This window comes from Stegastes partitus, unplaced genomic scaffold (genome assembly GCF_000690725.1).
Source record: "Stegastes partitus isolate 25-593 unplaced genomic scaffold, Stegastes_partitus-1.0.2 Scaffold486, whole genome shotgun sequence".
Lineage (NCBI taxonomy): Eukaryota > Metazoa > Chordata > Actinopteri > Pomacentridae > Stegastes > Stegastes partitus.
Window position 1 is genome coordinate 392,107 of NW_007578217.1, and position 12,789 is coordinate 404,895.

Genomic DNA, 12,789 nt, shown 5'->3' on the forward strand with positions numbered 1-12,789 from the left:
AGTACATATCAGATTTAATCATTGTTGATTGTAAAACAGACCAAAGCCTTTGTATTTCATCTAGTACACAATGTTTTTTTTAAAGATATTAGTCTTGTGTTGCAAAATTTTTGTAAACACGTTCTGTTTCAATTACATTGGCTTCGAGTTCGTGAGACTGCAGTCGAACCCCGCAGTCCTTATTTATAATTGAAGACCATGGGAGGGTTTTTCTAGCATCATCTGTCATGCTCTTTTGAGTTTTGCATTTTTATTTCAGTGTGTACGTAGAACATGGACACATACTGGGTTTACGTCTGAGCATTGCTTCTGAGATAAAAACGTCTACACGCTGTCTCTTAAATATTTCAATTTAATTTTATTTAAAATGGAGCTTTCTAAATGTATTTTGTGAAAACTATAAAAACATTTTGTACAGTAAAATTGTGTCTTAAAGAAAGCCTTTTTGCCTGGTCAATGCTGTGTCAGTTTGTGCTGAAGCAAGTTTAAGAGACTAAAAATTGACAGAATTTTTTTTTGCCTTCAAACTCTGATGCCGGTAAAACAGCCATGTAATACACATAGCAACACGTCCAGTTCCCACCAAACAAAGGTGTCCAAAATAACAAACCTCTCTTGATGTATGGGCCTGAACCAAAGTGGACACAGACCACACAGCACCACACCGCCGCCGCCGCCGCCGCACAACGAGAAAGGTCAAGCAATTCACCATCACTAGCTCTTGTTTTAGTAGAGTTACGATGGTATGAAAAAAGAAAAAAAAATACAGAACCACTGACGAGGAGGAGGAGGAGGAGGAGGGAGCAGAGAAGAGAGAAAAAAAAAGTCATGGAATAAAGCAGTCAGTGCCTAGAGCGAGGCAGAGGAGCGATTGTGTGGCAGAGTGAGTTATTTTGCTTCACTTGCTGCCTCAGCAGGGGGGTTGTGTGTGTGTGTGTGTGTGTGTGTGGATTTAAAGGGGTGTGTGTGTAGAGGGAGAGAGAGAGAGAGAGAGCATCTAAAAAGAAAGATATCCAGGAGAAAGTAAGGGTCAGGTAACATTCACACGGGATGTAACGGCACCAAACATCTCACTAAATTCATTAACTGAATTCACACAATTCGCTCAATATTTAACAGTTCAATCAGAAGAGTTTGAAGATTGGAGGTTAATCGGATTTTTTTTTTTTTTGTAATTTTCTGAGGCTAATGCAATTTCTCTATTCATTTAATCCAGTTTATCACACAAATGGAGGAATACTGTTCTGAGGGGGAGGAGGTTGGAGAGACAGAACCGACTAGACGACTGCTCCGACACAAGAGGAGGAACATTAATAATTACAGAGAGAGAATGAAAGAGAGATTCAAAATGCAAGAAAGACTGCAATTAGTGGAAGCCTAAATAATACACAGCTTTGGGATGAAATGGTTTAAATGTGATTCTCGCTCGGAACACAGAGTCGAGGCAACGTGAGTTTCTTGTAAAAGTTCCGGAGAACTTTCTACTTTTTCCGTGTGTTTTTTTTAAAACGAGACAATAGTTCTGACCTGGAGAAATCTTCATCTGAATTCCCGCAGCAGCGAAAACAGAAGCTGACACCCTCCTACTTAGTGTCAGCAGCTAAATTCTCTCTGTATGAGTGTGTGCTTCGAGCAAAGGAACATTTCCCTCACCACTGTAAAAAAAAAACTAATGCCAGACTAGCTTGGCGTGTTTTCTAAACTGTATTTGACAAGTATGAGGACCTTCATTATCTAATCTATAGCAAAACACGCTGTTAATCTCTATTAATTATTTATTGATCCAAAATTGGCGGGCAGATATTTATGAGGTGGTTAAAAAAACACGGCTGTCCTACTTTGTGTGACTTGAATTGTGCTGCGAGGTGACGTGTGAGACTTCAGTTGAAGCGACTGCAGGACAACAGCTTTGGCTTTTGGGTAACAATCAATATGAACGACAGCTGCCAAAAACAAAATTATACAAATGTATTCTCCGCACTCAGAGTCCCGTGTTTTCTCTGTTGCTACAGGCCATGTGATGGCCTCAAGAAGTCGGGCCTGTAAAACGGTGCACGATGTTCAACTTAGGCGTTGCAGATCTTATTCAGATAAATATATATCTTTTTACTATTATAAGGATGTGTAATGGGTTTTGAGGAAGGAGAGATTAAAAAGAAAGCTTAAAAAAAAGCATCCAAAATGAGTCAATTGAAATTTCCCAATACCTTGCATTACTAATATCTACTGCATACAGAAGTATGCGTTTCTAATCATCACCCACAGGCACCGTCTGACTAATTTTGTTTGAAGGGAGCAATAGCAGAAATAATAATAATTTTTTTTTAATGTGAATCTTGAAACTGGCCTCAATTTACAAATCTCTAAATGAACTTTCTGTAAATTCTCAACAATTCTTTATGTGTGAAGAAGAAACTATAAAACTTTGTGATGGTTTTAGAACTTTTACAAAATGAACTGATTGTGAACTGACCGGACAAAAAGTGAATCAGCACGGTGACATAGAAACTTGACAGGGTTAAAAGTTGTAAAAAAAAAATAAAAAAACCCAAACAGACACGCCAGCAGTATAGCAACATAAACACATGCCAACATGAATGTATTCTATTTTAATCTACCTTAAAAGCGTACCCTGAATATGTCAGCTCCTCAAACAGCAACTTGGAAAACTATTTGTATCTTAACGCAGGCTTTCGTTCACCTGTATAAGTGACCTGTGGATGTCATCCCTCTCTCTCTCTCTCCTAAAGCCGATATAGAAGCGCTCCACTCATGTATGAAACTGTCAGGTAACACTACCCTCTCCCAACACGTGTTGCAGATGGTTACCAATACTGCCAGTTTTTGCGGGCAAAAATATTCAAACTGGCATCAGCAGCAGACTGAGGAAAACAAAAATGAAACATTTAATTTTTCATGTTTTGTGTGTGTTTTGTTTTTTTTTGCCTCTGTTTCTCCATGTCACCGTTTGACCTAATTTGTTCTTTTGGGCTTGTCATGGCAAAGCAGCTCATCCAGCAAACATGCCTGATGAGGTGTGAAGCCTGCACCCAAATCCAGCTCTCCTACCCTCTGCCCATATTCCTGCTCGGCTTTTTTTTTTTTTTTGCTTACTGGAGGTGGACGTCGCTCACCGGGAACGGTCTCAGGGTCAGATGGAGGCATCCCTGTTCGAACCTGAAACCAGTCAGGCAGACCAGAGATCAGTCATTCATAACAACACTCACAGAGTTGGTGTTGCGGTGCGGCTGAGTTAAAACCGAATAAAGAGCGCGCTTCTGTGTAATTGTTCTCGTTTATTTAAGTTCGTAAAAGCACATTTCATTACCCTGAAAATAAACAGTATTTGCTGTGAATGGTGGACTTAAGCAGGAACTTAGTTATTTAATGTTTGCCAAAAAAAGACTAAAAAATATTTCATGATTACACAGAACTTGTAAACAAAATCCCTAAAGCTCATTCCCCACCTTGGATTTGACTTGGATAAGTCTCCCTGCCAGTCATATACCTTCATGTAGCATTTCAAAACACCATAGGGTTCACACTTTCTTGCATCTTACAGGGAATAAAGCAAACCGTGGGGATAAAAGCTCGGCTAGTGACCTAAGTTAAATGAGCTTCTCATGACAGCTTGGAATGTGCCAATATCGGCTGTCAGAAAACACATAGAGAGTGTGCAGCATGCTTAAGAAAAGGGGGGAAGGGCCTGAAATATAGGATGAAATGTGTCCGTTATGAGAAGAGGTACTGCGGATGTTTAGATCTTCACCGCTGGCTGGGTCATTTGGCAGGTGGTAATGGCTGGCAGGGTTATCGCGGTTGACATTCCGTGGGCGAGGGAGCAACCTGGTCACCGCGGTAAAGAGGACAACGCCGCGGCGTTCCAGGTGTTGGTTGCCCATGGCGACTGTGTGGGAGCTCTAGAAGTCCAGGTGTTTGGTGCCGGAAGTGCCGGAGCCACAGGCTGAAGCCACCATGGCCGCTCCTGCCAGCTCCCCCCTGCTCACACGACTCACCGTCTCAGACAAGTCTGGAGGCAAATGCAGTCTCTACAGAAATCAGAGAGAGAGAGAGGGAGGGAGAGAGGGAGGGAGAGGGTCAGAGTGTAGGATCACTTGTATGGTGCAAAAAGCAAGCAGCACAGTGGATCAACATACAGTAGATGGTACACTTCAGTGATGCTTATTCACAGAGTGCCATGTTGGGTTGAAATTGCATTAGATGCTTCAGCACTCCGCTCAGCACTGGCAGCATGGAGTAAACCTGCTAGCGTGCTGCTAAATGCTTCAGAGAGCTTTAGGTCTGTTACACCTCACAGGGAATATATGTATGTGTGTGTGTGTGTCTGAGTGTGTGTGAGGTAGGAGTGTCTGGGGCACAAAAATCACGCATTTATGAGGGAAACGTGTGTTCAGACACAAATGCGCGTTGAGAATCTGGACGGAGGTGTTTGCGCTCGTGTCGATTGCTTTACTGTAACACAAATGATTATGCTCAGCCAACACCAGAGTCATTACAATCCAGTCTTTTTTAGCTGTTTCACAGAAAAAAGCTTATCTGTGGAGCAGCCCTGTGCCAAACTCAAAGCACAAAGACGCTAAGAGGTTAATGAGGGCCACTCATGTAAACCCCCCTAACACCAACATGCTAACCACTATAAAGCTTAAGAGGGGCTACAGTGCTCGTGCCCTCTCCAGAACCGGCATGAAAGGCCGCCAAAGGCCCTCCAACCAAACAAAGTCTTGAAGAGCCGCTGAGAGCGTGAGAGGAGGTGAAGTATCTCCGGAGTCAAGTGTGTCCCCCGACAATGGTGTTGAGTAGCAGGTTGCTCAAGTGTCTATCGAGGAAGTTAAATCAGAATACTGCCATTCTGGGTACAAGAGAAGCTAAACCCTGTAATTTGCCCCTGAAAGAATCTGCCATGACATCTGAAACCCGCTGGTCAAAGAGTGCGCTCCCACCCCACCCCGGCCCTCTAAACCTTCCCTGCCCGCCACATCCTTATCCCCTCCAGACATCCAGCTTTAGTAGAGCCCTTCCACTCCCACAGATACTTATCTTTTTCCTAACGACTAGGTGTTTGGCTACAGGATTTAGCTGCGTCATTATTAAGAGATAATTCACAACTACGCATCGCTCTTTACCCCTATAGGGTAGGCTACTTCCACCCTTTATTTAACACTGTTTCCACACCTTAGTCTGTTTTCACATCACTGAGATTCATGCTGATACGAAGCCTCGTGTGCCTGCTGCTGTGAGGTGGATCATGCTTAAGTGCTCTCTTTTCTGCTATACACACTACTTAGTAGAGGAAAAGCAGTCTTCATGCTGCCCTGCAAATTATCTGACATCTGTAATTGTTGATTGTTACACGGAGAAAAGGATGATGATTCCCAGTAGAACAAATGAATTATCGCACCCCAACAAGAAGAAACACATCAAAAATCTGGCCCAACTTCTCTCTGAATTCAAATCTTTCTCTAACTCGCACTCTAACATCAATGCAAACTCATACATTGGCCTTGAGGGGGCCTCCAAAAGCTCTGCTCCGCTTCCACCCCTGCCAAACCTCACCTGTGTAACCTTTCGTGTCTTCAGCTCACTCGAGTGTGATTGAAAAAGAAAAACAATGCATTGATCAAGCCTGGACTCAGTCCTGCTTAGTGCACTGCAGCGGAAACACAGTAGTGAGAGGGGTAGGAGAAAAATCAATCACATATACATCAACCTCAGTGGGTGAGTTTTAAAAAAAAAAAGAGAGACATCACACCGTTGTCTGGCTGTCACGCACCCACGGGCCTGGCTACACCGTGTATGTTTGGCTCTGGGCTCTGTGAACCCACTGAGCATGTGCAGAGCGAAGGTCAAAGCAATCCAGAAGTGCAGCTCAGCTCCTCTAACCTTTGAGTTCAGGGGCAGATGAGAACAATCAATGGGAACATCAAAGTTGGAGGGAGGAGCAGACAAAACCGATCGATCGGTTTGACACACAGAGGGAAAAGACAGCCTGGTAACAGTCGGCAACCATCGCACACATCACTGACAGCCAATATTCCAGCTGATAACTGTTACTGGTTATCAGGGACATAAAAACGTACTTTACATGCAGTTCCACTCCGAATAAACTTGTTTCATTTCACTGTTAAACGGATGATGACGATCAAAGAAAAACATTTAAAGTAATTTTTATGAAATGTACGCTCACACACTATGCAGTGCAATTATTTTACCAACGATACGCCAACCGCGGCGCTGCCATGAACATTTGCATTGACACCAAATGAATGGAGGTCAGCGCAGGACTTAGACAGACATAGTCAGGGAGGCTCTGAGTCTGCTTCCCTACGACCTGCACACTCCATGATGTAAACAAGGACATCCGGAAAACCCTCAGAGGCATAGTGGGGTGTATGTGTGTGTGAAGTCTTTCTCTGCTGCCTGGCAACCTTCACGAGGGTGGAGAAAGAGGAAAAAAAAAAAAAAAATAAGAAGAAGGGGGTGAGGGGGGTGGGTGTTGGATGGGAGTGGACGGCGGGAAAATAGACCATTGGCTGTAGTGCACTGGTGCAAGAGGGGGGGAATGTGAAAATGGATGTGTGCCACAATGTAAGTGCGATTATGTGTGCGCGAGTGTGTGTGTGTGTGTGTGTGTGTGTGTGTGTGTGTGTTGGGGCTGTGATGTCAGTGTTCCCTCCCTGGTGGCGGGCAGGGGTAAAGGTCTGTGGTTCAGCTCCGCTCCACAGCCAGAGGGGCTGGGGCCATGCTGGCAACAGGGTGAGGGGTGACAAAGCTCCAAACGAGCGCTAAGCACTTGAAATGAGCCCTGAGGGCCGGCCCACAGACTAGCTTTGCCTAAGAGGGTTACTAATATCACCCCACAATGGACAATTCCCTTCAGCTTACTAAACACCCCAAAGACCCGATTCTTAAGGACTACGGCGTTTCATGCTGCTCCGTCGTTTACAATCGCCACATACAGCTTTGTTTGTGGATATGACATCAGCGGTTTATGGGTCAGAAAAGGCACCAAATCCGCGTTTGGAGTGTTTCAGTTATGCGTATTACAATGTAAGGTGATTGTGTAATATTCAGAGGTCCAAATGGAGAAATTTTTTTTTTTCCAAGTGGAGCTTACGAGGGACCCGCTCACACAAAGCAGCGCCTTCAAAGGCATTCCACTGGTGGTAACGGCTTGCTAATGACTGGAGTATTAGGTGCTAATTTAACGAGTCATTTCTTCCATAGAGTTTTAGCCACACTTTCAAATGGCCCGTGTCACTGTACAGCTTAGAACTATGGGAAACCCAACACCTTGTTGGAACACATGACGAGCGGTCTGGCTGTTCCAATCAGATTAGCCGATGATGGAACATGCTCATGGAAGTGACACGATATTTACCATAAACAGCTACTTAACGCAATCGCTGTCGTCATTTTGGTCAGCATTTTAGAAGCTCTCCTCAGTCGGTGAAATGAGAGAAACTGAACATTGCATTACTGGGCTGAAGTAATTACAAAAACACAGACATGACGACTAAGCAATCTGTATGTATGCTGTCATGGATGAAGAAATTCCAGTTATTGTATCGATGCAGAGCAAGTCAACAAAAGGTTTTTTAAAATACAGTATTAAGTCCAGTGTTCATGGACAGCGGTCACATTAGAGGTGATACCTTTTGCCAATTCCATTTCCCTGAGCGGCACAGCTGCAGTGCAGCCACTGTAAACTAATGTGTACATCTGTCCATGACACCAGGTCAATGTCCTCCATTTCCAGCCCTATTTCTACAACCAGCCAAGGGTCAAAATGGCAGGAGAATGTTTCACGGCTCAAACTGGTAGATATTTCCCAGACTTGCTGGTTTGTTCAGTCACTAAACCGAGCTAAATCACCTCCCAGTGCTGTAATCCCTCACACCTCTAAAGTTACACCGCATTGTGTGGGAAATCATTTGCTGAACCTATAGGATCTGGTGTTAACTTCAGCACACCAAAAACCCACATAATGAGGTGATGTGCTTTTCTATTCGAGAAGCAAACTATCATCACATTTACGTTGGCAATTTCAGACAATACTTCCGCTGCCGTGCCAGGAGAAAAAAATGCAGAAACAACGCAGCATAAATCCCATCACTTTGGTAATTCTAGCCCACCTGCACCTAACAAAAGCGGAGAAGAAGCTCTACCTTCCTCTTCTTTTGTGGCAACAAAGAGTGTAAGATGAGACCTGCCCTTGCCCTAAGAATAACCTGTGGACTAGAGGAGTCTTTCTTCCTCTGGATTTGTAATTTTTAGAGTTAAAAGAGAAAAAAAATTCAATCATTTCCCCTCATTGTTTCTCACTAAAACTGCCAGTATGTGTGATATTTTCAGGACATTGTGGACCTTCTTCCTGAAGTTGGTGATTAAAGAATTTCAACTAGTTTAACCAATTAGAATCAGCTGAATTCATCAAGTGTAAAATTGGAAATGACACGTAAGGACGAGCGCACTATCCAAATATACGCAATGCTATTGACGCGCATGCTGCTTGAAAACAGTGTAAAAATGATTTGAAAAAGTAGCAGAAAATAAGTACAAGAGAGACACGAGACAAAAGCAACAAATGTAAACTAAACTGGAGCTCTTCTCAAGTTTCCTTTTTTTTGGTAATTGGGTGATGGTCACCTGCTCACCATGTCACCTGCTGCCTGATCCAGGATAATCTGAGAGGCAGGCATACAGACAGTCAGGCGGACTGACAGACAGATACAGACACAGGCTCCTCATCTCTTCCGCTTCATGGCCTAATGCATCTGACAGAGTAGGCAGCAGGCAGGCAGAAGGATGAGTAAGCATTTTGAGCGTAATTATATTCCCAAACACTGAAAGAATGGGAAGGGACTAATAACTGAATTTCATTAAAAGTGAGCATGTCCACACAGGAAATTGATTAGCTGACAATATTTCAAGTTTTTTTTTTTTTTTTTTAATATCTAATGGAATGTTTATTCCTGTTCTCTTGAATAGCGAGCTCCTCACTTACCCTTCACGCTCCACAGAATGATAAAAAAAAAAAAAAGCTGCATTTGATAGTATCTGTCATGTTACTAAACATGACATGCATGGGAATCAGTTAGCTCCGTGGAGCTTCTGAATAACCAAATGGACAAACAAGGGCCAAAGTGTAACTGTGCTGTAACACAACAACTTGACTTGTTATCTCTGTCATCATCATCTTCAACTAAAACCCTCCTCTGGGGTCCTCTGCTTGGGCCTGTCAAGAGCTTTGACAGGGGAAGCAGTGTGGGGCCATTTTGTCTCTTTTCAGTTCAGTTTTGTTTCTCTTTGGAGGGCAGTGTTGGTGTGGACCGTGGGCACTGTGGGGTGAGGGCACATTGACCCTTGTGCTGGTGGATAGTAAGAGGAGGAGGGGGGGTTAGTTGGTGTTATGGACTTGGGCACAGCCAGGGAGTGCTGGTTTGCCCCTGGAGTGACATGGCGCCTGGGGACAAAGGGTGAGGGATAGAGGGCGTAGAGTACAAACATATCTAAGTGCTGCCTTCACTACCGATAGGCCCATAGCAAAGAGCGCGGCTGCATGGGTTATGACAGCATATCTGGGGGACCTCTTGTGCCCTCCACCCCTCAAACACACATTTTGCCCCTCCAACCATGACTCTGATATAGACGTCCTCAGGTTAAAACACCACTGACACTTTTGGTATAAGCAGGTTTTCCAGTGCTGTATGGACGCCTGGCTATAATATTCACACCAGAAATTTTCTACAAATCCATTTTTTCTTTTTTAAATCTTAAAAAACAACTACACACGGCTAAACTAAAACATGAGGTTAAAGTTACAGCTTAAACTAGACGATTTCTCCATTGTCTTTCAGGTGTAAAAATGTTGTTTTTAACCAACAAAGTCACACTTTAAAAGAACAATTTGACAGCTGGATTAAGAACATTAACACTACGACTATATCTGTTCTCTTGATATGAATCAGGAACAAGAACTAGCCTGCTTAGCTTAGCATAAAGATTGGAAACAGTGGGAACAGGAAGGAAATAAAGAAAATAATTCTGCTAATACTGCTAAAGCTCACTGACTGACATGTTGTTATTTAATCTGTACATAAAGTTTCTTGAGCAGTGTTCCCAAAAACAAGTTGAACTATTCCTTTAAGCTCCCTGTGCTAACTGGTTCTGTCACAAAAGCCGGAGCATTACCAAGGATATTTTGTCATGTATTATTCATGCGGTTTTCTGTGTTGCACTCAGTCTACAAGTGCGCACACTCATGTACAAAAAAACAGACAGACACACACACACACTGCCACTTGCCTTTGCATGTGTCACACAGGGGTATTTACAACATGAGTGCACAAAGTAGGCTTGTACATCTAGGGTTTCCTAAACCCCAGCCTTGGCTCCGACAGAAAGTCCTATTTTTCTCCCATCATTTGTGCCGTGATAGAGTTCACGCAGTTTACAGGCATAACATTTGGCAACGCAAAAGGTCGTCTGGAGGTTACTGTGTCAGCCTGGGTAAGTGGCTGACCCCTTGGGAGGGGTGGGGGCGATGACTCTCACAGAGGAAGCCAGTTGTGTGAGCAAAAGACCAGGACTGAATGAGGGAAGACCGACTTAGAAGATGAATAATATTATTTGAAGTATTTCTGGTGTTGTGCATGACAATGTTCACCACAGCTACCACGATCTCCTCACATCCATCCTGCACCATAGCGTTACTGCAATGCAAACCACAAGACCCACAGGACAGCGCACTCTGTTTTATTTATGTCGCAAAAGGCAAAACCCAAAAAGGCAGCATATGCCATCGTCCTCTATAAAGGAGATGAAACAAAAATCAGGCAGAGATACATCTGGTCACATAGCTTTACATTGGGCACTGCCTGTACAGAATAATGACTTCAAGTTCACCTGCTTGTAATCCTCACAAACCAGGAAAGAAATGGTAAGTCTGAGATCCAGCAAAAGTTGAAGAATTGGAGTAAAAACTGTAACCAAAGGCGAGTTGAGAAGCTCCATCCGAGAGAAAATTCCCCCACATGATTGACTGATGGGCACAAAAGATAAACTCTGTGATAGCGTGAGATGCGAACCTTTTGCAAGTGCACCACAGAAAGGTGCGCTTATCGACACACGGAAAGTTTAATGTGCTGACTAGGATTGTGACACTTTCTATATCCTTTCACTTATACGTACGTCTGAGAGTTTATGTATGCTTGCGCGCATCCGTGTCTGTTAGTCTGCCCGGATGAATAAAGGGGGGTGGGTATAATCCATCACCAGTTGATAGTCCTCACAAAAAAGAAGCCCTTTTTGCTGAGAGGACAGCCCTTGTGTGGACAAAGACCACCATACTGGGGACTTCATAGGACCCAGCTGAAAAGGTGTTGCCCAGAGTAACCCCATTCACATTAACAGGCATGCTGGCCAAAGCCAGTCATTACTGCTGACTTGGACCAGCCGGGCCACACATAGACCAGCCTAGAGCCTCTAAGGCCATTCACTCCACATCAGCCCACAGGCAAACGGCCTGAACTCTGCCACTGGGGAGCATCTAGAATTGTTACCATTCTATTCGACTGTCCGTCTTAAGAGTTTCAATATATGCAGACTATGGGTAAATCAAAAGCACGAGTATACAGTTAAGTTGTTAAGATTTGTGTCCTTGCCTATTCATAAAAACCCTGCAAATAATGTGTCAAAATAAAACACAGTTATAATATCCGCTGTGGAGTACTTTGTGACATCAGATCTAGAAAGGAACTAAATGAATACTTACTCACAGGATAAAGAGAATTTTCTCAATATGTACTCGATTTGGGCATAAAACATCTTTTGCAATATGATATCCTGGATAATTAAAAATAGTTGCAGGGGAACTTCTTTGATTTCCACTGAGAAGGATGGGACACACAGGAGCTTTTTGGTACTAAATTTACATAAAGTATAATACAGCTGCAACAGCTACTTTAACATGCAAAGCCACCAGACAAGAAGCAACCGTTAGTGCTATTACAAACCAAAGTTAAGCTGCTGGAAAAGGTCATTTTTCCCAACTTAAACTTTTCAAAGTCTTGCATTTGCAAAAATTAAACAATCTTTTAGCAAAAAATGTAATCAGCAATATAATACAAGAGAAATCAGTTGATTTACTTCCTTTAGAACAGAACAAATACCAAACAGATGAAGCACATTAGATGGCCTTTCTAAGGAAGTATGACATCTGTAGATTATATCTGGCTCAGATATGGCAGCATTCAGGTATTCCTTCACACACACTCTCAACCCCGTCATTTGTGACACTCAGAAATGAGGGTCACCTCTTTCATCGTTACACAGTGGAATGTGATGAGAAAAAAAGCTGATGTGCCCTCAGTGGACTTGTACTGGGATCGCTGGGGGCTGAACTGCTTCGTCCCAGTAATCTACTGAACTCCGAACGGCACTCTGGAAAACCCAGATCTGACCGATTCTTCATCTCTGCTCTGATGCAAATTCATAGTGTTACAGAGGACACATGCAGAAAGGAAAAACTCAGGCAAGAGGATACGGAACATACTGTAAATGTTTAAACTGCAAAACAAAGTCTTTGGTAAAAATCTAAAATCTGTGTTCAAATATCAACTTAAATAAAACGCAGCTGGCTATTATGCACTGGATTCATTGGCACACAAACACACTTCAGTCTCCTACCTCCCCTCCCTCTCTCTTCCCCTCCATTTGCCCTCCGTCCCCACTCCACCTCCACCTCTGCTCGCCTCTCCAGTGCCCACC

At 43.4% G+C, this 12,789-nt stretch overlaps 1 protein-coding gene across 1 annotated transcript in view; it reads right to left on the reverse strand.

Moving 5' to 3' along the window:
- Positions 1-3,276: 3,276 nt before the first annotated feature.
- Positions 3,277-12,789, reverse strand: part of LOC103361092 (elongator complex protein 4-like) — a 36,675-nt gene continuing 27,162 nt past the window's right edge. Inside the window, exon 5 of the mRNA XM_008287094.1 lies at positions 3,277-4,049. Within this exon, the coding sequence (XP_008285316.1) occupies positions 3,921-4,049 (129 nt within the window). The 3' untranslated portion in view covers positions 3,277-3,920. The remainder of the gene's footprint in view (positions 4,050-12,789) is intronic.